Consider the following 26915-nt stretch of genomic DNA (forward strand, 5'->3'; position numbering starts at 1 on the left):
TAGGCTCATGGCCACTAGATGTCAGAAGAGATCTACACTACTGTCTAACATTAATGTGGGAGTTTGCAATGAAAACAAATAATACATTTTTTTGGGGTCACATTTGCTAAAACCATAAGTTTGTCACGACAGCAGTACAAATTTGTAAAATGAGACAAAATAAAATTAATTTTAGAAAGATCTCTGTGAACTGTGCATAATAATGCAGTGGCTTACAATAATCGGAAATATTTTAGGAATAAAACCTCTGACACTTTTTTTTATATACACTTATGGGCCTACCATGCTTGGAGAGCTAAGCATTTGGTGGCACTTGATATAAAAAAAAAATACATAAATAAAAAATTTGAACCACTACCACAGAGGGCCAGCACGTTTTAATATACTGTACAGATTTTAATTTTAATTTTATTTTTTTGCCGACGAGTGACATGCAAAACGCCTTTTTCTCTAAATTGAAGCTCTCTGGTGCGAATGTCATACCGCAAATAACCACCGGGGGCGCAGTTTACACTTTGAGCTCATCCATCCTGGGAAGGGAAAAAGTTTTCCATGCTGGGATGGAGGCGCTTGAGGGCTGAGCCTTGTGGACAGTCTGCTGGGGAAACTTGAAGAGGGAGAGAGAGAGAGCAGGGGGGTGGTTGGGGGGTTAGAAGGCGGAGGAGGAGGAGGAGGAGGAGGAGGAGGAGTAGAAGAGCGAAGATATAACAAGAGCGTCTGTCGATGTGCGCCTCATTCCTCAATAGACTTGCAAAGTGGCGCTTGGCTGCCATTCATTTAGTAGTCGCCGGCGCTGAAACCCCAATACGCCCCACTTTGAGACGTTTTTTTAAAATTATTTTATTTGTTTTATTTTTGTGTATGTATTTTTATATATATATATATATATATATATATATATAAAGAACTGACAGTTTTGCCCCGTGCGCGCGCGCCTGCGGGATTCGGAGCGGAAACGAGTGGAATTGTCCAATGCAAAACTACATGTATGAGAAAGCCATGGCACAAGAGACAAGGAACGGGGGAAGCTCCACGTTAAACAACAACAACAACGGTGTCGACAACAGCAAAAGGAAAATTCTGGTTGCGCTGGACATCTTCTGTCTTCTACTTGGTGAGTGCACAACTTTTAACTCTCAAAAGAGAAGTGCTTTTCATTTTATTTATCACTTTTGGTATTTCCGACGTTGCATTCACACTTGCTTCAGTGGTTTGTTACGGCTGTCAATCAAAGAGCTTATCATTTCTCAAAGTATTGCTGGTTATCGGAACATTTAATGTGGTAACTTCTTATCATGCAGCTCCAGTGCTCAGAAGCTCAAAAATTGATTGTAAATATTATGTATGTACTTTTTTTTTAAATAGGCCTATTGCTGTCAACAAATTTACACATCAGCATCTGACCACTCACTTTATATATGCTGCTTTCCTGCCACAGTGTGTCCCCCGGGGCATAAATGTTTTGAAGTGTTGTGACCTGCCCTTTAAATAGCACCGGTGCCCCCTCAACTTGGGACATTTGACCCATAATTTGACCTGCACTCAAAACGATCCAAAAGGTACCATTCCAGCCAGAACTGTTCATACAAAGTAAATATCGTTGACTTATGATGATGATGCTGATGAGTGCCTGCTGAGTTTGTGTGTTTGGTTCTGCTTTGTTTATTTTCTGCGCTGCTTTGAGGTCCTGTCTAGTTGATGCTGTTAAATCACATCCAATTTAATTGACGTCTGCCATGTATAGCAGGGTTGGAGCACGATCTAATAGCGGTTAGCGCATCTGACTCACATAGTCAAGAAGTCGCGGGTTCGAATCTCAGTGCTGGTCTTCCTGTGTGGAGTACTACTTCCCACATTCTAAGCGCATGAATGTTGTGTTTGAAAATGTTTCCATTGGTATGAATGGAACTGTGAATGGCTGATGACCAGTCCAGGCTGTACTCTGCTTCTCTTTCCCGATGGCAGCTCATCCTAATAACGGAAATAGAAAATGAAGGACCCGGATCGGTAACATCAAATCAAGTTTAAAATTGATATAATGCAGATTAGACATACTCACAAGCACTTTATAATCCAACAGGTTGTATTTATGGATTTTATTTTTTTAATTGCACTTGTTCTCATTAGAATCATGACTGAGCCTCCTCTTTGCACGGCCCTGTGCCTAATAATTGCTTAAGCATGTGTTGCGGCATGACGGGAATGCTTCTCCAAATCCAAGGCGAGGACCCTGCATCTGAAAGAGCAGGTGCGAGTCGTAGCGCCAAAACGCACTCTATGGAAAAAGTCATGTAGTAGCCAAACATGTGACAAGGGCCACCGAGATGTTACACGTTTGTTTTTACTGCCATGTCTGAGAAGCTCACAAATGTTTTCCCAAGAGCTTTAAAGTGTTTCATCTGCACTTGTAAAAAAAAAAAAAAAAAAAAAAAACACACGCGCAGATGAGCTCTTCTAAGCGCACATGAAACAAATTTCCTGGCTACAGTGACTTCCTTGACTTGTAAAAACTGAAGAACACACACATATTCACACACACAGTGTGGATGGCGGGTGTTTAAAAAAAAAAATGACATCATTTTGTAGGCTAATAACAGCCAATTCTCGCTCAAATGATGTCAAATGATGTCAAAATTGAATTTGAGTTTAACCATAATGTTAGTTTAAAGTTGTTTTCAGTGAGAAGAATGTTATTTGGTAGCAACGGAAAGGCTCAAATGGGTTCGAATGGTCAAGCAAGAGTGCATTTTGAAAGAAATTCCATAAAAACACAGCAAAATAAAACCGATTTGACTTTGTTTTACATGTTAACACAACAGACACAAATGGCCACTTTTCTTTTGTCATGTTAAATGCAATCTGGCTGCCCCGTGGCGATTGGTTGGCCCATTTTAGTGATCCGGGCTGGGATCATGGGGGTGTTGGAGGGATGCGAGGGGGGCTTAAACAAAGGTGGGGTGCGGGACAAGAAGGAATGTGGGTGTGTGAAGGGCCTCAGAGTGTCCCGTTTGTGTGTTGTGGAGTGAAAAGACGCATGCTATACATTGAAGCAGACCATTCTTGTCCATCTGCCAGCGTGCACATACACACACACTCACAGAAACACACATTTAAAAAAATAAAAAAAAATAAAAAAGTCTAGCAGCAACACAACCTCGGGCAAAAAGAACCTCTGATGTGCCCCATAATCACACCCGTCAGTTCCTTCAAAAATAACCTTTTTTTTTTTTTGCTTTACTTCTGGTAATCAATGCTGCTAATGATGCATAAACACAGCAGGATGGACACGCACACACATTTCACAGACTCACAGAATCTGGCTTTGCGATCTTCCTTCCAGTTCTTTCTTTGGGTCTGCTTTTTTGCTATTATGAGCGGCGTGGGGTTTCTGTCTGGCTCTGAAATAACACAAAAGCGAGACGTCCAGTTGCGACATCGCATTGTCAGGCTGGTGAAAACTCGGACACAATTGTCCTTTATCCCATGAGGGAAAAACGTGCACAAAAAAAGATCTAAAATAAGGGATGTTTACATTTTCCTCAATGGAACAGCTTTGGACTGCATTGTAGAAATGTAAAGGATGTAAAATTGTTACCTCCACCAAGGAAGGATTTTCTTTCTCTACTTTCAAATGCTACAATTTTTGTCAAGTGATATTGGAGGTCAAACTAAAATATTAGAGTCTACTGAAGTTGTAAGTCTCGCACTTTTAATTCATCCGGATATAGTTCACATACTTTTGTAGGTGCTGCTGTTTTGGTGAGCAACATCATTTGAATTCCGAGCTCAGCATTTTATGTAAGATCATTTTAAATACCTCAAAGGGAGTCATTTACATTGCACAAGTCTCAACATCTCAATTGATCTGGGAGAGTTCTTGGTGGATGCTGCTGTTTTGGTTAGCAACAGAGTTCAACGGAGATTGGTGTACTCTTGTCACACTTATGATAACTTCCTGTTTTCTTTTTTTCTTGCTGGTAAAAGCAACCTTCTATTTGCAGGAGATATAAATTGCTGCTATTTGAGGAAATACAGCTTGTTGTATTCCAAAATGCCTCATTTATGTGTTGTGTATCTTCACATGGATGTCAAGCGTAATTAGGATTTTATTTATTTATGCTAATGCTGGCTACTGATTGACATTCTAAGTCAACATTGAGCTGAGGGTTGTTTGATATATCAAAACATGAGCCGCAGTAACCCTCGGCCAAAAGGCGTTGGGCACTTTGATGAGTGATATACGGGGAAATTAGTGACTGCAGTTCAGACTTTTAGCCCAGAGGAATCAGCTCCCTGAATGTCCCCGGGGACATTAACCTAATACAGCCCGCACCCCGCCCTTCCCACCATTAGCCGCCATAGCACCGCAAGCAGTCAGTCACGCGGTGCCGCTCATTAAAGCCGGACAGCTTTAACCTCTCGGGCTTCTCGGCCACTTCAATCCTGAGCCGGGCGTCCGCAAATATTTCCTGGAAATTCTCAAATTCTTCATCTGTTAGCCGCGCCGTGACCAAAAGCGCTCTTGATGTAACATCTGGTGTCATTTTGGGAGCGAAGCAGAGGGCACGCTACGGTGGAGTCGGAGGTGTTTGGCCTTTTGTACGTCTCAGTCGAGAGTTTAAGAGAAGCGGTTTGACGGAACACAGTTGCCAGCTGATAAGCTACATTCACTGACTGCTTGAGGTTGGATTAACCTTTTACAGGATTTGTTTATTGCTTTGCTTCAAGCGTGGGATACTGAGGAGTAACTCCGTGGACAATTTAGGTTTAAAAGATAAGGGCCAGGGAAAAAAAGTCGTCCAACTCGGTTATGTGGACCACAAAAATTGGTCCATGACAAAATGTATGCCCCGAAACTATAATTGTGTATCGCCACTTTCCCTTTCCCTGATTGGACGTAACATTCATAAAATGGCCCCAAGGTTCGGGGGCTACTGTGCCCCCCTATTGCTTTGTTACCATTCAATTTTCTTATCTAGAATTCAACCCTTTTTTTAAATGACAATAATATGTTCTATGCAACCCCACTGGTCTAAATATGGTATTCTGGTTGATTAATATTACGTTAGTGGAATATGAGTTAAGCAGCAAAATCCAGCCATTTTTATCCACTTCAGGGGGCGGCCATTTTGCCACTTGCTGTCGCCCAAAGATGACATCAATGTTGCTCAGAGCTCCGGCAACGACCAATCACAGCTCACCTGTTTTGTGAAGCTGAGCTGTAATTGGGGCGGCCATTTTGCCACTTGCTGTCGACTCAAGCTTACATCAATGTTGCTCAGGTCTCAGGTAACAACCAATCACAGCTCAGCTTCAGAAAACAGTTGAGCTGTGATTGGTCGTTGCCTAGCAACATTGATGTCATTTTAGGTCGACAGCAAGTGGCAAATTGGCCACCCCAAGATGGATAAAAACGGCTGGATTTTGCTTCATAACTCTAATTCTACGAATGTAATATAAATCAGAATGTCATGTTTCGACTAGTGAGGTCATACATAACATGTTATTGTCAAGAAATATTTAAGGTTGACTTTCACTTTAAAGAAATACACCAACACAAAACAATTATTAAACATGCTATGGGTCAAACTGATCCAAGTCAAACTAACGTAACATTTATTTTTAAAACCCCCTTAAAAGCAAATGAGGTCAAAGTGGAAGGAGGAAATTTATAGCGAGCACATGCCTACCTTGTGACATTTGCGAGACGGACGTCACCAAAATATTCCGTAGAAATCGTCAAAAATATGCGGAGGATGATATTTACATCTTGAGCGGCCTGCGGGGAGTTGTGGTGTGCGTGTTTACGTTGCGGTGTCCCATGGCATCGTTGTGTTACGCAGCAGAACGGCGGATGACAACATGGGCAGGAATGTATGCCACGCTGTATATTTTGCTGTGCCCCCATGCTGTGGTGATTTTGTGTGTGCGTGTGCGTCTGTGTGTGTGTGTGTCTGTGTGTGGCATGGTATTCCATCACTGTCGCCCGACTAAAATGCTCAAACCCCTGGGGGGTGTGTGTGTCTGCCAAAAGCTGCTATTAGAGGTGTGAGTGTATCCCTTGGGCTTTATGGGCTCCCAAAGCTGTCATTAGATGTAGTCTGAACGCAGCAAGGGTCCCCAACTACCGGACCGTGTGCCATTTTGTGCCGCAAACTGAACAAAAAATATTTGAGTAAGAATCAGAATCTGACAAAAAAAATCCTTTGAAAAGCATTTGCATCCTCCTGTTTCCTCTATCATAGGATATATCATCGCTGTCAGGTGGAAATGTCGTCTGTCCAAATATGGTCACATCATCTGTTAATTTTCACATGATCAACCAATTTAGAGTGTTTAAAACATCTTGAAAACAAATCTATTGAATGTGTTGTAAAACGCTGCCTTTTCCTCTGCGGGAGCCGTGCAGCATTTTGTCACCTCAAGATTGAAAGTCTGGATACTTTATTTTGGATGAGTGGTAATAACAAGTAAAAAAATAGTCAGGTTAAATACATTTGAGTAAGCAACTGGTCGATCACTCATCGTTTTTTTTTTCTTTTTTGGGGGGGGGGGGGGATAACATGATGTAACCACCGTCATTTGTTTTCCGTTTTTTCCCGTTTGTTTCTATACCAGCCCTGGCTGCAACACATAATTCACATGAGCGGCACATCTGTCCCATGTGATTTTTTATTGATAGCAACGATTTGACCGTCTTCTGATGTTTCGTCTCTTTTTATATTTGACACTTTGTCTCTGTTCACTTTTTACAGCGCAGTTTACCGTACAACAATAGTTTTTACGATCATTTATGATTACAGCCCTCTCAGGTAAACACACTCGCGAGTGCTTATTTAGATAAGTGTGCAATTACACCTCAGCGCCTCACTGTAAACTTTCGTGTGTGTGTGTGTGTGTTTGAGTTTTTTTTATTGCCTTTGCGGGATCTTGGCTTGCTCGGGGTGTCGTTACTCCCACGGAAAAGAAGGGCTGGGGAGCTTTCTAGGCTTTTTACACTAGACCTACTGCGGTAGGGGTTTGCAAGTCTGCCTCACAGTTTGTAGGTTCTGGGTTCAAATCTAGAACCTGGTCTTTCTGTGTGGAGTTTGCACATACTCTGGTACGAGTGACCCGACTTGCCTTAAAGTCTGCTAGCTTGATGCTAACTCATAATGGGCATCAAAGGGCTAACCGCTAGCATTGTCGTGGTGTTATAACACTTTACATTTTTACAAGGAACAATATTAGAAAAGGCTGAGATGGATTTATGGCATATGAATCTCAACATTGTCATTTATAGATGAAGTTTTGTCCAACCACTGTTGGATTAATGAACCGATTAAGAGACTTGTGTAGATCCAGTTGCATGATATGAGAAGAAGAAGTCTATCTATGCACTTTTCTAGTCTCTCTAGTTCAGCAGCGCTTGCCAGAGAGCAAGCTGCGGTCCTAGCTGCATGGTTGTGGTGCACCATGCTGTCCCAGCCTGGGCCTCCCTGTTGGTACACAAGCCTCTCTTGTCTGTCACTTTCTCTATGAGTGTGAGCGTGTGGATATTGTGTGGATTTAGAGATGCAATGTTTGGGGTACGGGGGTTGGGACTTTTCACTGTTTCACTGAGGACAATAAGCCTTTTGATGCATCTCGGAGCTCCTTTGTTTCCCCTAATGAGAACCAACGGGTCTGTGGCAGACGGAGTTTTCATGAGGTGGGGGTGAATTGATGATGTATCAATTGTTTATTGCCACGCCGAGCCACATTGTTAGCCAGAGGGCTTCTTGTAGCGCTTATCTGCTCGCTAGTGGCTAGCTCTAGGATGCTAATCAGCTAGGTATCTTTATTGGAGAGCATGATATAATCATAGCCTCATCCAGTGGTGGGAAGTAATGAAATACAAATATTTCAATTTTGGTACTGAAGTGAATTGAGATCTTGGGAACTTAACATGAACCAAAGAGCATTCATGACGATGGCACATCATATTTGGAGAAGAGAGCTTATTGTCATCAAGGGAATGGTTTGATGTTCTTGTTCTTTGTCCAGTGTCAAAATGAAAAAATGTTTTTAATCAGTTATAAGTTGGTTATCTTTAGCTAACTTAGTATTTTTTTGTTACTCAATTTGTAGCATTGTTAAAAGCTATGGAAACCACCAAAGTCAACGCTAGCTAGTGCTTGGTATGTTTTCTTGTGCCAAGCCATCAAAACTGGCATAGTACGAAAATATAATTGACCAGAAAATCATTACTACGTTTTACTGTTGTACTTATATGCAAGTATAGTGTTTGAGTACTAGTGTCACCTCTGGTTGTCATCACTGACAAAGTTTTCATGCCTTCATACAAAGAGGAACTCCACGCTAACAATTGCACAGATCGTTCACACGGAGGCTCTGGTTTGACACCCATTGTCTCCCTGTGATCAAGGTAATGAGGAGCAGATGAGGACCAATGGAGGACAAGAGACTGGGGAAGGAATGCTGTGAGCCGTTATTCTGGACACGAGCGTCAGGTTTCAAAGACGAGCCAAGCCCTCCTCTCTGTTGCCAGACTTTTGTCCCTTGGGGCAATAATACCATTATGGCATCAAGAGTGCAACGCCCAGTCAGCCAGTCAGCGAGCCGGCCAAATAGCCCGATGCGGCCCCCTTAACCTGACCCCCTTGGGCGCTGCTCAGATTTCCCCTTCATAGGAGCAGCTGAGCGCTCGCACTGATGCGTTGATCTTTTTTTTTTAAATATCCCCTTGCTTCCCTTTACTCGTTAACGGAGGAGTGGATCTGATTTCCAACAAAACAGCAGCATGGGACTTTTAAAGTAGATGTTTTATGCATTTATTTGACAATTTGAAACCAGGTGTCTCAAAAGCTTTCACAATCATTTTCTATACTACTTATCGCAAGGGTGCACCATGGACCAGTCGCCAACCAATCATAGGGCTCATATCTCCTCTCTCCAGAAATTGGGCCAGCCTTGATATCTTGAGCTATATACTGCTGGGCCAATGACCAGTCTCGCTACACTCTTGTCATTTCGCCTGTTTATGCATAAATGCAAGCTTTATCTCACCAGTGAGTGCGTGTAAAACAGTCAGGTAGATCTCACTGATAAGTGTATGCGTAACAGCGGACTGGATCAGCGTGCATTGAACAGTGGGCTTGATCTCGCCAGCAAGTGTGTACATATCTGCAGGCTCAGTCTTGTCAGCGAATGTATGCATAACAGCAGACTGGATCTTGCCAGTGAGTGCATATGTAACAGTAGGGTGTATCTCGCCAGCAAGTGTATGTGTAGGAGTGGGCTTGATCTCGCCAGCAAGTGTGTACATCACTGTAGGCTGAATCTCGCCAGCAACTGACTTGTCAGCGAATGTGCACATTCTGGCCATGTTCGGTCGTCTGGTCATGGCGCTTGTACTCTCGCCAGCAAGTGTGCGCAATAGCTGACAGCCAGCTTCTAATTGCGGAAGCAGAGCCCAGACAGTGTGTGTGTGTGTTCGGGGACAGGGAGGCACCCGTCAATACAATAAAAACACTTTAACTCAAGGAGGCAGCAGTGTATATGTTCTGCATGGACACATGCAAACTCTGGCTGTCACTTGAAAGTGGCTCTGGATCTTCACCTGCCTTGGTTGATTATCACTTTGACAGAGAAACTTGGGTGGTTAATATGTTAATTAGTCCCATTCCAGAAATAGACACTGGCTGTAACTTGAAAGTGGCTGTGGATTTTCAACCGGCCTAGCCAATCATGAGGCTGTGAAACCTGGGTTGTTATTATTTAAATTAGCCCCATTCCAAAAATAGATTCAGTCTCATTCACTTGAGGAGTGGGCAGGCACTCCAGAGACAATCCTATTTTCATATAAACAATAAATAGTCAATGTTTTATATTTAATACTTTGTCCTGTTTAAAGTGTGCCCACAAGCCAACAGCATGACAGAAACCTGCTGCTGAAAGTGTGTCCAGGCATATGCCTGCTTGAAAAAGAAGAAAAGAAAAAAAAGAAATGGCATTTATTCCTGTGAATAAAATCTCTCTGAGTAAGCACATGCTGCTGTGGCGGCCCCCCGGTTGCCACATAGAGGGAGGGGCAGAACAGGGATTCAGTCTGTAGACCACTCTGCTGACCTCAGCCACTGAGCCACTGCACTGTGTGTGTGTTGTGACTTTTCATGTGTGACACACATCAGGAAACAAAGACTGGATTTAGACAGCACGGTTCAAGTGACACAATTCCGATTTGTTCATTCCCAAGAGGCACAATTCGAAAACGTGTCACTCGTATCTCAAGACACCACGGTATTGGTTTTATCTATGTATTGTTGTTTACTTTTAATGTTATCACTGCCTGTTGTTGTGTTTTGTTTGTGCAATGTGGGCCTTGTTCCATAGTTTTGGTGAGTATAAACAAATGGGATATGTCTCACTTACATTTAAACAGACATTTAAAAAAACAAAAATCTGATATAGACATTAAGTCTGAATTGGCCACATGGACCTGCAGCTTAAATCTAGCCAAAGAAGCGTAGGAACCGATTGTGGAGTCATTCATACGTATTCATTATACAGCACCAGAACCACAATGAATGTGTGCAAATAAGGCCTGGGGTTTGTTTGCAACAAGCCGGGTTTGTGTATTTGGACTGCGGGAGACTTCAGTGGTGAGCATCTCAAAAATGTTTGCGGGGGAAAATCTTTGCAGACGCTGCCAGTGAAGCCACAGTCATCCACTCTTGACACCCACGCGGGCCCACACAGACACAAGACGCATACTTAGCGACACAGGCACATTACAGTAGAATTCCAGAGCTACAGTATGTGTGTCATGTCCCTCACCTTTGGCCTTCCCGGGTTCTGCTCACTTGCACTCTTGCATCCTCCTCAAAGGCTGTCAGGTGCTGTACTTAGTTAATGATGTAAGTAGCTTTTTAAGGTATCTGTACTTTACTTGAGTATTTAACACCAAAAGCCTGAGCCAAAGCGTTTCACAGTCTGTGCTTTCTTACTTTTACTTAATTAAAGGAGATTAATCAGTACTTCTACTTTTAAGCCCTTTTCACACTGCACTTGCTCATATTGAAAAAGTAACGCAAAATTACGAGTTGCCAGCATGCACTTTGGAAGTGCTAACGTAGCAACCTACCAGGAAGTAAAAATTAAGATTTAGCCGCTGGTTTGACCTTCACCTCGACAAGATGTATTTTTCATTGTTGCAAAAGAAAGCCCTGACTTTGCACGTTAAAGGGGGAAGACCCGAGCAGCAGAAAAAAAACCAAATGGCTCTGCGGTAACTTGGATGCTTCATTCGTTGGTCCCTGCCCGTCAACACATACACGATGAATATGACCGTGTGCTTCGTCCTGCTAAATGTAATGTAAAAAGTCCCTTAAAAAAAATTAACAAGAATTTGTACTTCTACTGCATCTACATTTAAAACACAAGAGGGTGTCAAGCAGGATTTACTGTGCATCCCAGTTGCTTATTTGCTCATCTGTTCTCCAATTAAAAAAATAAAAAAAGGCAGCTATGTCGTGACTAGAGTGGAGTGACAATAAAAGCAAGACGGAATAGTCAGCGGGGATTTGGCAGCGGTCCGCTCAAAGCTAATCCCATTGTGTGCGAAGGAGTGTGAGGCGGGATGCGCACAGGATGGTATCAATGCCTTAACAGCATCAGGAAAGATCAGCAAGCGCATTCAGATATGCTTGCAGCGCTAGAAAGAGATCCACTTACTGGAGATCAAGGATCCTCAAACGTTTTGGGTCCAGGGACCCCTTACAGGGGCTACTTTATAATCCTAATGCCAACAAAACATAATGCGCCATAGTTATTGTCAAAACTCCTACTGCGCAACGTTTTGCACAATATCCTACAAAATAAAGGCAATTACCTTCTAGTGAGAACCGCCATCAGTGTCAATTTTTTCTACTAGCGACAAGCTATTGAACAAAGAGGCCCAAGTTTGATTGAGTGGAAAACGATGAAGTTGCGCGGCCTCCGCCCCTCGCTAACCTTCCCCCCAATTGTTCTTTCCCCGCCTCGCTCTTTCTCAGCACAGGTCACTTATTCCGTTCTAAGAGATGGGACAAGGAAATCCTCCATTAGGGCAAACCACAATACGGCTTCTTCCGCTCGGCTCCGCCCCCCCTCAGCGCCCCAAGTCACCTCTCGCACTGGCTGACGTTCACTAACGCTATATAATCGGGATATATCGTTCTAATTCTGCTCCCGAAAGCCGGCAAAGCCTATTAAAATGTGAGTAGCGGGCCCAGAAGGGTGCTGCTCAAGGCTGAAGACTTTCCCTATTCCACGGGGATATTAGTATCATGTCAAGGGGAATCCACTTGGAGCATAGACCAGCAAGTGTTTGCAATTCTTCTGGGAAGTACCGTTTGGTTTAACAGAACAGTGACAAACAACTTGATGCAAGTGTTGACAAAATCCATGTGATTCTGTTGCCTCTGTGGCCAATCTATTAAAGGAACAAGTGCAATGGTACCGTAGATACACCGTTGGATTATGACTAAGACTGAAGGAGGATTTGAAGCCGTTGGTTTCTTGTTTACACGTCATGTCAGCACGCAGCCTATTATGATGTCACACCGTTAAGGTATCTGACTCAGCTATCGCCATCTTGCTTACCTGGGACACGAAGTAGACTCAAGTTGCCTCTTTTAGGATTTGGGACTTTCTTGGCTGAAACCTGTAAATTCTTACATTGTATTCATGAAACTCGACTTGAAAGTGCATGACTTGACAAGTTTTGATTTCTTTTAAAAATCAGCATTTTCAAGATATTCTTTTTTTGTGTATTGAGCGCAAACCTGACAACCCACCAGTAGGTCTGTGCTAAAATGCTAGGAAGCATAAATTTGGTTTCCAAGATTATGTTTTGGATTGCAAAAGAGAGAGCGACAATATACTAGGTTTGAAACTCAAAAGATAACTGACACAATAGCTACGAGATCAAACTTCAGCGTCAATATAAATCCCACAGACAGGCAGCTAAACTCATTTCACAGTTAAGCTAAAAGAATAGCTGTTCAAACATTTACTACGCTTCATATCAGTTATGCGTATAATTGAAAAAAACAATAAAGTGATCGACATTACAGAGACTTTGTTGTGAACAATAACAATTTAGCAACAATGTTCTAGTACAGCTAATTAATGTAAGTACAGATGCTGAGTGTAAAGTAGCTATTTTGAGATTGTATGTTGTGATTTAGCAAGATCGTATGACTTGACTTATTATGACTTGTTTACTCGACTTGCTGAATTTTTGTCACAGTAACTTATCTTGGGACTTGAAACTTCCACATTAAGACTTGAGACTTACTTATGACTTGCACCTACTGCATGTGATTTACTACCACATTTGCTGCTGAACTGAACCGTCCCACTTAGTGGAAACAAGATAAAGCACAGTTGTATACGCTATTCTTGTTTTCTTTGTGTCTGCAGGATGATCTGTTTAAGACTTGGAAGAGAGCCACGTAGCTAATCTGACTCCCGCTATACCAAAATTAACCCCAAAACCAATCAAACCGACACTGGCTATGCAATCTGCCTTACACAAGCCTTCAAATATCAAGTAAACAAACATGGGCTCTTGTGTATGTTGGGCAGAATAGAAAAGTAGGTTCGGAGGTCCTCGGTTTTTGAGGTTAGTAACATATACTGTATTCATTTCAGGTTGCGATCAGCGTGCAATGAAGCCTAGCTGAAATAAGTGATGGGGCAGTCGTGCTTGAGCCCTCACTCACCCCGCCACTTCTACTGCAGTCCCGATGCCAATGGATTTTGTTACCATGATGACAAGGGACACAGATAGCTGGTGGCTACTTGTGGATCCCTGAATCTAAAAACGTGAGAACGAATTGAAGACAGTGAAGACAGTAAATTGAGTTGAGAGATTGTACCGACATTCAATAAAGGCTAACAAAGTGCATCGGCGACTGTGGCTCTCCTTTCCCACTTGAGAGAGCATTATCGTAAGTAAGTTTATTGTAAAAACACACGGCATTAGTAGGAGGCACCAACATTGAACCGTGAAAAAAAACCAGGGAAAGCTGTAATCAGCTTCTTCTTTTTTTAGAGCAGGAAGCATGTGATTGGATTTTGAGTGGATGGCAGTCACACAGGCTCAAAGACCCAGCCGTGACCTGTGCATACAAACACCACTTCAAGCAGACGGAGAAATACCTCCATCCCCGCCCCCACCCTCTCTCTCTCTCTGTATTGGGCCGTGGGGGCGAGTAATGTCAAATGGTCCGTAGTGGTTTCCTCTCACGAACTTAAAGAGAGAAATGCATGACCATATCTGATAAGATTAATAGAACCGTTCCCCGACTGGTCCCGCCACCCACTCCGCGTGTGTTTCCGCACTCTTCGCGCTTTTCTTCGGGCTCTGCCATGAAGAATTATGGTGCCGTCAGAGACCGCAGCGGTGAGAGACTCAACTGTTTTCAAGCTCATTCTCACCCAGGAGAATCTCAAGTGTCGCTGAACGCTACTGACCTCATGCTTGTAAAGACCATGGTTTTTAATTCAGACGCACAGCGGGCTTTTGCCAACAGGGCGGCCCACCTTTCTCTTTCTCCCCCTTGCCCCTACCACCCCTTTTGTCTTTACTGCTGCCTCTTCCACTCCCCTCATCGCTCTTCTACTCAGTCCGGGTCAGCGGGCCTTGCAAAGGTCACTCACTCTTTATCCCAACAAAGGAGGTCATGTTTCTTCTCCCTGCAGACACTTGCGGCGGAAGTTAAAGATTTAAAGTAAAATAAAGATACTATATTAAAGATATTAAAGATACAGATTTACATGTGAACCCGTTTATAAGAAGCGTGAGACATGAGACTCCATCAGTGGGAAACAGAATCAAATGACATTTAAAAATAGACGTAAATAGAGAGAGGTACAGTCAACCCTGGTTGAGGTCTTGATTGCAGAGATCTTGGCTTCTCATAATGCAGAAAAAAAGGATCGTAGTGACATGGAAGAACATGAAGCAGGCCGTAAAAACAGTGATGATGCAACAGATTCTGAGACGCAAGATAAATTCTATGAGTGGCTTTAATGCTTCCAGGTACAAGAATAATTTGTGGGGAAAGCGTTGTGTCTTGGACCAACCTAAAAAACATTAGCTTCTGGTGTTCAAAAATTCTTGACAAGGAAACAAATCATTGCGTTCTTGCTGCTAGTGTTCCCAATCTTGCCCCTTTTATGAGCAAACTGGATAGGAAAATTCACTCTTGACACTCTCCAAACCACAGAATATACATTCAGCAGGATCTTTCAGAGAAATGCTCAAATTTAGCTGGATTATTGGTATGTGTACTCCCTGCTTTACAATTGTCGCTCTTGACCATTTTCTAAAAAGATCTGGGACGATCCAAATCCCACAGCAAGGATTGCTCAGGATGATCTTTCAGAGGAATCCCACAACCTTTCAGCCTTTGCTGACTTTTATCTAAGGGTAGGGAAGTTAAGTGCTTACCTTAAATTGGGCCAAAGCATTGATTTTGCGATGTTTCTCTGGACTGGTTGCTGTGTGGATATACACAGCAGACGCCTTTTAAATCCTCTAGCAATACTGTTTCATTCAATTTTGTTTGGGTCCCATTACAGAAAGTGTACCGATTGTTGACATACATTTCATGGGGTACTGGCTGCCATTGTTTGTTCCCGTACCTATTGGGCATCTCCCTCGAGTACGACGGAATGACAGGAATGGAATGGGAAGCCTGTGTATGCCACTACCCCACCGTTGTTGGCAGTTACCATTTCAAAACAGACTGTACGGCTGTGTGGCAACTTTCCAGAGAAATAGTATGGGTTGGTGGCGCAGATGACCTTGGCATTTCAAGGCTTTGAGATACAAGAGAGTCTTTCATTCATTGTCAAAAGCTCGCTTTTACTTTGTATTCAGTCAGCTACCAAGTTTCCCATGGTGTCCTCGCATCGCTTAGCATTGGTTAGCGTGTGCGGCTGTATTTCTCATGACTGTTAAGCCAATAACCTTCTTTCCCTTCTCAGAATTAGCATGTGAATCCCCCCCAACCCCCTCCCAAGGACCTTTCCCCTCACACAACCACACTGAAGAAAACGATTCAACTCGTGATGAGTGTTTACCCAGCGGTACTGGGTTTGCGCTGGGCATTAGCAAAACGCCCATTGGTGTTTTCACTGCATTTAAGGTATTAAAGTGCTGCCAAGTTCACTCGGGCATTAAGCTAAACGACTCACATGAATATCCGCACCAGAATCCTGCCATCGCCTTTCTTCTCATAAGTCACCATCAAAGCCCCCTCGAGTGAGCCCCCTCCAGGAGGTGCGCAGAGCCGTGGAGCTATGCCCTGTTTGCGCAGTTGCCCATCCCATCTGCTGCCCTTTGACACGCGGACCGCCACGTTTCCCTTGAGACATTAGAAACAGTTGAACGCTAAGGCTCGAAAGCTTTAGATGATCACATGGTGCTCGACAGCAGATGGAGACTTACACCAATAGATGACATCTACACCTTAACCTCATCTATAGGCTGTTTGTTTTTTAAAAGTGGCTTTTAAAATGTGATTATTTTTCTTGTAGAGTAAAAAAACGAATATGTCATGGCAGGGTGCATAGCTAACTCAGCTGCCAAAAGTGTGAGGTTGCCAGGTTTGTGGATGTATAGAAGTGTTTTTTTTCATTGGGAAAATGGATGTATTGGTCTAGGTCAGAAGTAGGCCAACTTTTGTGATTCATTGAAGGATTGACTGCCATACTTTACCCACCCCTGGTCTAGCTAGCTGTTTGTGGAATTGTTGTTTTCAAGACCGGGCATAAAAACAGTCTTCGTCTGGCTGATCCATGCACCTGCTGCACTGTAGTGTCATTATCGTAACAGGTCGAGACTACATTTACATCATCTGCGCCAGGGCCCACTTTAATTAAGGCAAAAAATGCAGCCCAATAACCTACCACTGTCATTAAGTCAGTGGTCAGTCTGACACCTGAGGCAATACATTCTTGCCGCAAGTGGGAGCAGATGTCAAAGCATGGCATGCAAAGTGGCTCTGGATCAGATGTGTGCTGAGTTTTTTTTTCTTTTTTCTGAGACATGGTTATGGGTGTGCTTTTGAGGACAAGCCCTCGGTAACACAATCTCTGCTGCGGTTCCTAGCCTCATTAGGTGGGAACATGCAAAGGGGAGGGAAACTTCTCACTTTGACCCTAATCTCTGACACGAAGGGGAACAGTGCTTGGCGTCGGATGTCAGCGGGTCTTCGGGACGCCTCTGTGTCTTCATCTCCATCTTTTTATGAGCCACTGGAGCGCCAAACATGCTCTCATACGCAAAAATGTTCCACAGTTGGGTGGGCTTGGATTAGGTTGCCTTAATAGGCACACATTTTAAAATTCCCTCAATTTTGAAGGCAAGGTTTGCATGCCAGGATTTGGGGGATTTATGTTTTGATATGTCTTTTGGGGTATGTGAGGTCTTGATCTATCCATTTTCTAGAGCGCTTGTCCTCTATACGGGTAAGATGGACCCTGTCCCAGCTGATTTCGGATCAGAAGATCTGGTCGACGGTCACTCAGAGGGCACATATAGACAAACAAGCAATCACACTCACAATCTCACCCATAGAGTCTTCTCTTTGAAATCGCCAGACAGTGAGGCAGACATGCTAACCTAGTCTACCAGCACTATATGTTTGCGATGTTTTGTTTTGCCTTAAAGAAAAAAAGTTCTAACCCCAAAAATTCAACTCTATGATTTACTGATCTTGTTTCTTTCTAGCCTAAATAGTGCAGTGCAGTTCAGTTTGGGTTTTGTATACATTTGTATGTTTCCACTGTCGAGTGTTATCTGTGTCAAACCGATTCTCATGTGGATTTGGGACACTGGTATCTTTTGATTGAAGATTACTGTGTGACTGCAGCAATTGGACAATGAAAGCAAATTTAGAAATAAATATCGAAACCATACCAGCTATTTATTTTTTTAGACAATTGCCCAGAGAACTGAACTGGACTGGACTGTCTGTGGCTTTTGCATCCTTTGTCTCCGGTAATGGACCTCTATCCCTGTGTGTCTATTTACTCTGCCCGGGTGGTATGGACTTGGAGGGGGCCTGGGGGTCTCCAGCTAAAAGATAAACAGCTCAGTGTCGCTCTGTCATCAGAGCAGCCGGAGAGTGTTTGCTGCGTAAACATCCCATTTGCTCACATACATACGCACACTTGTGGGGTCTTTTCATGTTTTCTTGTCAGGTTACAGGTGAGTTTACATGCAGCAGGTGATGATTACCAATGGAGATGCGGATGAGTGTGTCATCATCCATCCAACCCATCCATTTATGTGTGTGTGTGTGTGTGTAGCAATGCTGCCCAGCCTTGTTCTGCACCGTACATCTATTCGGCCATACCAGAGGGGGTTTTACTGCGATGACTCCAGCCTGACGTACCCCTACAAGAACAGCACCGTGCCCTCCTCGGTGCTCACTTCTGTTGGGTTGACACTGCCCGCGGTGTCTGTAAGTGGCCCAACACCACATCGAGCGCCCCCCGCACTGGGAAACAATGGAAGGCAGAAACAGGGGCTTCTTGAGAGCATTTTGACTTTAAAAGTTTACAGAAGGAAAATTTGTGACAGGCCATAGATGCCACCCACTTCTGCCATATCCCATGAGCCCCTAGTGCCAGGGCGCTCCTTGTGCTTTCTCCTGTTTATGTCTGTGTCACTGACCTGCTGCTTTCTGTCTCTCTCTCCTTCTTCCTGTCTTGCCCTCCCTCTCTCTGTTTTGTAGCTAGCCTGCCTTTCCTGATCATTGAGACTAGCACCATAAAGCCTTACCAGCGCGGGTTTTACTGTTCGGACGAGTCCATCCGCTACCCCCAAAAAGAGGGCGACACCATTAGCGATGCCATGCTTTGCGGTGTTGGCATTCTTATTGCCATCATCTCTGTAAGTCGACCTCAACACTTGCCTCTGTTTTTTCTTCAACTTAAGTCTTTTATCCCCCTCAACTAGTCATTAAATGATAGCAGCTCCACCTTAGATTTTAATATGCAGAGATGGGAACTTGAGTCACTGTGACTTGGAGTTGGGTCAACATGAGTCACTATTTTCATGACATGACTTGACAAAAACTAAAAGACTTGAGACTTGACTTGGAGAGAGAGTTAAATACTTGATACTTAACCTAACTTGAGACATGATGAGGTGTTAGAAGTACGTACATACAGGTGAGATTAATTGACCAGTAGTGCTATTGTACCTTCTCTATGACGACCAGACTCTGCATTGACAACTTAACCTAACTTAGGATCATGAATTTTGACTTCACGCGACTTGAGATAAGACCTGACTTGCCTAAGGCAAAACGATGAAGGACTTGCTTGAAGTTTAAGACTTGAGACTCTACATGAGACTTGGACTTGTGTGACTTGATCCCATCTCTGCCAGTATGTTATCATGCAGTCCTATGCTATAAGTGTGCTTTACATGTCCTCCTACTTCCATACTTGCTCAATCACACTCCATCCACTTTGAATCATCCAAGCTATTTGTTTCTAATTTGTTTCTCCAATTGAGTCAGTGGTAGCGAGAAAGCCCCCACCCCTGCCTCAGGCATCACCAAGTGTTTCTGTGTGTGTGCTTGCCAAACACAGAAGAGTTTTTTTGTAAACTAATAACTCCTACTCATGTGCTGGACCCCACTGTCATCGTATGTGACGGGTAAAATCGTCCCATTGGTCTCAAGCTGGCTCAACTCCAGTTCCATTGACTTGGTTGTTGAGAGGGAAGGGAGAAAATGCGGGGGAGTGTCAGGGTTAGTGGAAACATGCTATAATGACATGCGGTGGGGTTTGTATGTGTCAATTTGTGGCACGTGGTCAGACTAGATGATCTTAGCAGCACAACCTCACATCAAAAGTTCCCAGACCGAGACGCACAAACACGCACATACTGTACAGTATATTGCACTAGCTCAGCTCTTCTGCTTATTAGAACCAGGACACGGTGTGCTTGTGACAGTTTAGCCCGTTACACGTTCATGTGTGGGCAAAGCTGGCGTGTCTGGCGCAGCTGTGCTCCATTAGTGGCGTCTGCTGCCAGGCCGACGGCGCTCCTTTATACGGTGTAGGCTGCGAGGGAATTCCCTGAAGCCCCGTTGGTTGCAAGTCCTCACCGACGATCCCAGATAAACCTTTACAGGGAACCGTGTTCACACAAATATGTGAGAAGACGGAAGACTGTATGTTAATGTTTACAGTCCAAATAAACCGTTAAGGATCCTATCAGCCTACCGGGACTATGATCTCCACCGATTCACAGACAATAGCACAAACACCAATAAACCTCTGTGTTTGTTTGCTCTGGCTGTGAGCCCGCCAGCTGACCACCCATAGGTGCGTTTATCAGGCCTGACACACACTGTGCTAGTATAATACACAAACAAGGGTGTACTGCACATACTTGATAGGATGTCTGAGCCTCGACAAGATGGTCAGGTCAATACTCTGGAAGTCAGAGACTGAAGCCTTGTGCTGGGGCGATGTGGTTTTAAAGATGGAGAGCAGCCAGCCTGTCAGTCAGACACCCCTGGAGGTGCCGACGTGATTGACGGGCCCTGTGGCTCGACGGCTAGTTTAGGCTTAAGCCTCCTCAAGTACAGACGGGGCCTTTTCATGTGGCCCTAGGCTACGTAAAACCACTTTGGTTGGAATACCACAGCAATCACAGGGAGGGGGGGGGGGGTTGGTCCACCCCAGCTAAGACCATTAGTACCATTTAAGCACCATCAAAGTCAGCCCATTCATGGAAGAGATATTAACCCTAGACGTAAGGATTTTTGTACAGTAGTGCTTTTAACTGTATGTAAAACGCTCTTTGTCCGTTTAGGTGAACCACACCTAAAAACAAATCGAAGGGGTTTCCTACTTCCACCGCCTTCCTCCATCTCCATTAAAGGCCCCATCATTCTTAAATACTCGTTAATAATCTCCCATCACATCCAAACTGCCTGAGGGAAAGGCAGGCCATGCTCATTGTGTCTCTATGTGTGTGTCTTTGTGTTGCCGTCACTCTCCTGTCATTTTGAGATGAATTGTGTTTGTTGCATGAGTCAAACGTCATACCGCATGGTCGTCTGCATCAAGTAAGGCTCCAGCCAGTCCGTCAGAGATCAACCAGTCTTCTTTTTGTAGATTGTGATCGGAGAATCCTACAGGATTCACCAGCTACATGAGGGGACTAAATCTTTTGTGGGAAACCCTTATGTGGCAGCCTTCTACAAACAGGTTAGTCCTCGACTTTTAACCTTTGCTTAACTATGACTACATGTGGCGTTCTCTTTCAAAATAACGCGTTTTGTTGTTCCCCAGATAGGCGTGTTTATCTTTGGCTGCGCCATCAGCCAGTCGTTCACGGACATCGCCAAGGTGTCGGTGGGCCGAATGAGGCCGCACTTCCTGGATGTGTGCAAGCCTGACTTCGCCGCCGTCAACTGCTCGCTGGGCTACATCACCGAGTACACCTGCAGCGGCAAAGAGAGCGACGTGCAAGAAGCTAGGTGGGTGGAAACGCAGCGGATGGAAATAGATTGGAACTGTAATCATCAGATGACCACATATATCTGGACCATGTTTAAATGTTGGATGTTAGAGAACTCTAGATCTCAACATTGGCCAAATTGTTGTGGGTTTGGGTTAGGTTAGGTTAAGTGTTGGGGCTAGGGGGATATCCATTGACGAACAATACGAAATGGAACCGCAAAAGGTTGCCTTCCAAATACTACTGTACTGGAATCTTGGTTGGAATATAAATCCGGTTCCGTATTCCAAGATCCAATTCATGGAGGTCTGGAGGTGGTGGTACTGGACCCTAAACACATTCCCCAGGCATCAACTCAGGGGGACTCACACCCGAACTTTTCGGCGAACTGGGCCCGGATCCCAAAGTTAGAATGAAACCCCCATGACACTGATTGATTTTGCAATGATTTCACAGTTTGTCTTGACATGACTTTCTTCCTACTTCTTTGGTTAAGGATTATAGCACCACCTGTGCACATACCCCTCGATTGAACTGTGATTTTTCTCTCCACAGGAAGTCTTTCTTCTCCGGACATGCTTCATTCTCTATGTTCACCATGCTCTACCTGGCGGTAAGTTACGGACAAGATAAAACAATACTTTATTGATAGTAGCCAACATGTGGGAGGAAAGTGGGGGCGCCCTAATGAAAGGGATGGGAAAAAAATGCATCCTCCTCTTAGGGATGGATGGATACACGCCACCTGTTTTCTTCAGGGCAGCTGCTTATGCACTTCCTACCCCCCCTCTTACGTCCCTCCATCCACCTGTTAATGGGGGTCCACTTGGGTGCAGCACCCTAGAGGAATGTCATGCTTCCAGAAGCCCAAATAATGCACATACACCCACGCAACTTCCCTTTAGATGTTCCACGTGTTGGGATTGGAGTGGAAAAAACTCTTCAGGGAAACTCAGCTGTTGAGAGATGTAGTCCAAACAAGGGAGATGACGATATGTGACTATTAACCTGAGATACTCTCCTTATTATGGCTGAAAAGTAAGTACATTGTTGTTGTTTGCCGCCGTTTATTGTCGTGACTGATGCAGCCAATGCGGTACAGAAAACCAACCACTAAGGCAAGACAAGTCACGTTGATTTCGACACCAAAAGACCACTTGAACACGTCCGCTCAAGTGTGGCTGTCACCCCCCAAAAGACCAGCCGCCCACCCAGGAAACAGTATATTTACTGGGAACAATTGACGCCTGATGTGGTCGGAGCGGAAACTTGAACATCCTCCAGAGATGCGCGTTGGCGGTTGTCTTAAACCCTTTGTGTTGTATCCAGTAAGCACACTGTACGTCTGTTTTAGCAGGTTATGCCTCTCATAGAACCTTCAGCAAATGAGCCAAACATTTGTTAGGCAAATAGAAACAACATGCGCGTGATATTTGCGGTCCTTACCACAGCTATGCTGTTATTTCACAGCCTGGTGTGAAGAAGAGGGGGGGGGGGGGGCAGAGCGTGTAAAACAAGCCCACGTCCTCATTCTTTCTCCTTTCTTGTGTGGGTTTTCATTTAACACACTCTTTGAAACAAAGCAACCAGAGAGTGGGGAGAGGGGAGAAGATGTTACCGGAATAGGTTGGATGGCTTTTCGGAACCGCCAGACTTTGCGTCGCTTTAGTCTGCTTCCGTCGTGGGAAGTCGTTAAATTATCGTCGTTTTCCTCAGATCAGACAGTTTGGGTGAAATGAGTGTTTCACGACTTTTAAGGGGAGTGTGAGGAGGTTTTGCGGGTCCCTTTTTATACTGACATTCCACAATGTTGCTTCTAAAACGACCCCACTACAGACAATATAACAGCACACAGATGTGCTGATGTGCTAGATCGTGTACTACAAACTCATTTTACGTGCGTGTATGTACAAGACGAACATCAAGTGAATAGTGACTGTAGAGCGCCACGTTGTCCCGAGCCTTAGCAGGCCCACTAGAACTACACTACTGTACAAACAGCGGCCCATTATGGAACAAACGGACTTTGCTCGCTACGCGACACTGGCTGGACAATTTATGTGGATTATGTCATTTAAATCTAGAATCTATTGGTTCTGGGTCCGTTAAATCAAGGTTCCACTACATACACATACAGACAAAATTTTACTTTGCTGTTGACGAGTGTGCTCAACATCTGTCACACTTTTATCATTTTTATAGACCTTGTTTGGGTTCACCCTCTCTCATCGGCCCTCGACAAATTGCCCTTTGAGTCAAGAGGTTTAGGATGTCAGCCGATGCCTTGCCAGCTTACTGCGGCTGCCTCGTCCTCGCCCCGACTACCTGAGAACCTCCGCACAGGAAGTCTGCAGTCTAAACAATCCCCGACACGACCGGGAGGGATGGGAGGGATCCCCTTCCTTTCTTTCCGAAACGCAGCAGAAGTAACAATGATAGAGTGTCCGAGAGGAAACGCGCAGGAGCTTGTCGGGGTCTACGCCTACCAGGGCTCTCGCTTGGCATGGAGGCGGCTGCGGCTGTTTGCAGATATTGTTAGCGTGACTGATTAGAAGACGCGCACACGTCAGGCATTTTGGGCCGGGCAGACCTTGGCGGAGGTTTTGCCCACTTCTGTGAGAAACAGGAAGCAAAGGGTAAACGAGAGGATGTCTGAGGCACCTCGTCTTACCTCACCACTTAGCGTTTTCAGTATGTGTGAGAATGCGGCGGTAAAATCTCTCCTGATCGTGACCCAGAACCTCGTCGAGATCTGCCTGCGTTTACCTCAATTCAGGAGCTAAATCATTGAAAACGGTGTACGTCAGTGTGTATGTTTCTGCGGTTCTGTTTTTTTCTCTCCCGCTAGTGCTGATGTTTTTACAGCTGCCGTGTTACAGCCATGAAACGGGCCCCGTCCAGGTCACGGGCAGTTGAGTGTGTGAAGCTCTGCACTTCTCCTCGGCCACGTCCACTTTGATTCTGTCTAGACTTCTTGCGCCTGCAATAGGTTGGCCCATGCGTGCAGGTGCAGTGTGAGAAAGGCGATGCGAGAATACAAAATGAGCGGGCGTGCGACCGCAGCCGTGGCTACACGTCAACAGAGAAAAGCGAATTGAAGCATTCATGTTGCCAATGATGACAGTCTGTTAGAAATTTGCATTCAAGAAAAGCCCAAATCTTGTGTATGGAGAGTTTTTTAAGTACACAATTACTCGTACAGTAATCGCTCCTCCAACGCAGGTTGCAGGTTTGTGGTCCAGTTATTTCGCAGACAATTTTTTTGTTTTGTTTTCACAGTGAAAAACTCTATTTTAGTGTAACTGTTGCTTATATCGGATGTAATTACACATTGACCACCAGATGGCGGTCCACTTATTTAATTCACGATGGTGTAAATCTGAAAGAAGAAGTACGAAACAGGAAATACTGCACAGCAACACGGGCTAGTTAAAAAAAAAAAACATCATCCTCTGTAATCCTAATTTTTATGCCTACGGAAAGCAGCGACTTTTAGAATGTAGGCTACATACATTTGTTAGTTTAGAAAACAATGGGATTTGTTTACTGTAAATACACTTGAAAATCCCAAATAAAAGTTTACATTGTCTGCCTGCCTCTTCCCTCAGTGTCAACTGAATAATAATAAATGATTGTAAAATATACTGTACAATATCATCAAATGACATGTCATCTGTAACGTTACTTGATAATACTCTTACCCTTTCTTACAGTTCTATCTGCAGTCCCGGTTAACGTGGCGCGGCGCCCGACTGCTGCGCCCGCTGCTGCAGTTCACCCTGCTGATGATGGCGTTCTACACCGGACTGTCCCGCGTCTCCGACCACAAGCATCACCCCACCGACGTGCTGGCGGGATTTGTGCAGGGAGCCCTGGTGGCCTACTGCATAGTGAGTGTACATACACTTTATATTAAAAAGAAGCATATTTGTACTAATATAATAATTCGAAAATAATACTTCTCTCAATACTTCATACTCCATGGCTATATTTAAAAAAATGAATTTGTCTGTATAAAGAGGTCAAATGTAAGAACTATTTTCCCAAATCAAGTCTGCACATGCATAGTAAGAAGTTGGAATAGTCCATTGCATGAGATTTTTTTTTTTCAGTGCAAAGGGCTCTCTTCAAAGATGGCCCAAAACTGCTGAACACGTGCAATTTGCACACTAAAATCCACTCATAATTTTAATATTATTTGGATACTACGTTTGTCCTGTGTATCATTCCAAATTCCCCTCCCCCCCCCCCCCCCAAAAATGAGGCCTACTCATGTTGTAATGCAAGGCTGTATACAGTAATGTCTGGTGTAAGCGTAATGAGCCATGTCAGGCATCTAGTGGTGAATAGTGAGCGATATTACGACCTAAAACTACAGTCGATGCATATTCGCAGTTCATCACTCATGAATTTGCATATTCATAGATTATTTTTTAAAGTTGTTTTAATATATTTTTTAGTTTTGTTTTACTTTGGTATTTTTTTGCCCTATTAACCTTGTTTTTTTGGGGTTTTTTTAATGTGGAAGAGTATATAGTAAATGTTTATCAACCATTTTTGACAACTTTTCCAGGTTTGTAAAAAATAATAATCATAAATTGTATTTATTTATTTATTGAATATTAATCCGTCAAGAGCGTGAACTGCCAATTGCCCATCCCTGCAGTAAACATTATTGATGCGTTTTTGAGCGCGGGAATTGAGGCAAAAGCAGTAACGACTTTAAATAAAAGAAAACTTTATTGATCAATTTGTATGAGACGTTTAGGTGCACTGGAAATCTCGGGTTCTTCGGGCAAGTGACTCTGCTTGCCTAATGGTACGACCGCTCCTCCAAGGAATATCTTGGTCGACAAAGAACAAAAAGGGATGATTCAATTTTAGTTTGTGCTGTGTAAAAATGTAAACTGAGATATATATAATTGCTTAAAGCACTATGCATTCACATCAATCACAGCAACATACATTCCCTCCTCTTTCCCCTCCCGCGCGGCTTCTGTGCCGCTTGGCCACGAATGGAAAGGAGCAAGCGGTGGGAACGGGTGATTTAATGAAAAACACATTGCACGAAGCTTGTTTGCTGATGTGTGTGTGTGTGTATTTTTGTCATTGTAAATCTACTCCTGGCAAAAGGGTGAATAATGCCCCAAGATGATTTTCATCATCATCGTGTAGGAGGGCGAGGTGGAGCCAAAACTGAGGAGAGGAAAAAGAGAGACGATAAGACTTTGAGACAGGAATGAAGCTGTTAATTATTTCAGTTTTGCGGATTTTTTTTTGGGGGGGGGGCACAGTGGCCCCTTGGCTGCCTCTGGGAAGAAGTATGAACACACACACACACACACACACACACACAGCCAAAACCTACCTTCATGCATCGTGGAAGGGA

The 26915-nt window shown here is 44.0% G+C and overlaps 1 protein-coding gene across 2 annotated transcripts in view; it reads left to right on the plus strand.

Annotated features, from left to right (window-relative positions):
* Window positions 1-676: 676 nt before the first annotated feature.
* plpp3 (phospholipid phosphatase 3) overlaps window positions 677-26915 on the plus strand; it is a 33729-nt gene continuing 7490 nt past the window's right edge. The window contains exons 1-6 of one of the 2 annotated variants that reach the window (XM_086089651.1): window positions 677-1114; window positions 18349-18503; window positions 21181-21273; window positions 21358-21545; window positions 22082-22139; window positions 25240-25416. In XM_086089651.1, the coding sequence (XP_085945777.1) occupies window positions 973-1114; window positions 18349-18503; window positions 21181-21273; window positions 21358-21545; window positions 22082-22139; window positions 25240-25416 (813 nt within the window). In that variant the 5' untranslated portion in view covers window positions 677-972. Of the gene's footprint in view, window positions 1115-18348; window positions 18504-18776; window positions 18935-21180; window positions 21274-21357; window positions 21546-22081; window positions 22140-25239; window positions 25417-26915 lie in introns of both variants that reach the window. The other variant, XM_086089650.1, reaches the window with a different exon arrangement.

Source organism: Leptonotus elevatus, chromosome 11 (genome assembly GCF_054856555.1).
Source record: "Leptonotus elevatus isolate MCC_2025b chromosome 11, RoL_Lele_1.0, whole genome shotgun sequence".
In the NCBI taxonomy this organism is placed as follows: domain Eukaryota; kingdom Metazoa; phylum Chordata; class Actinopteri; order Syngnathiformes; family Syngnathidae; genus Leptonotus; species Leptonotus elevatus.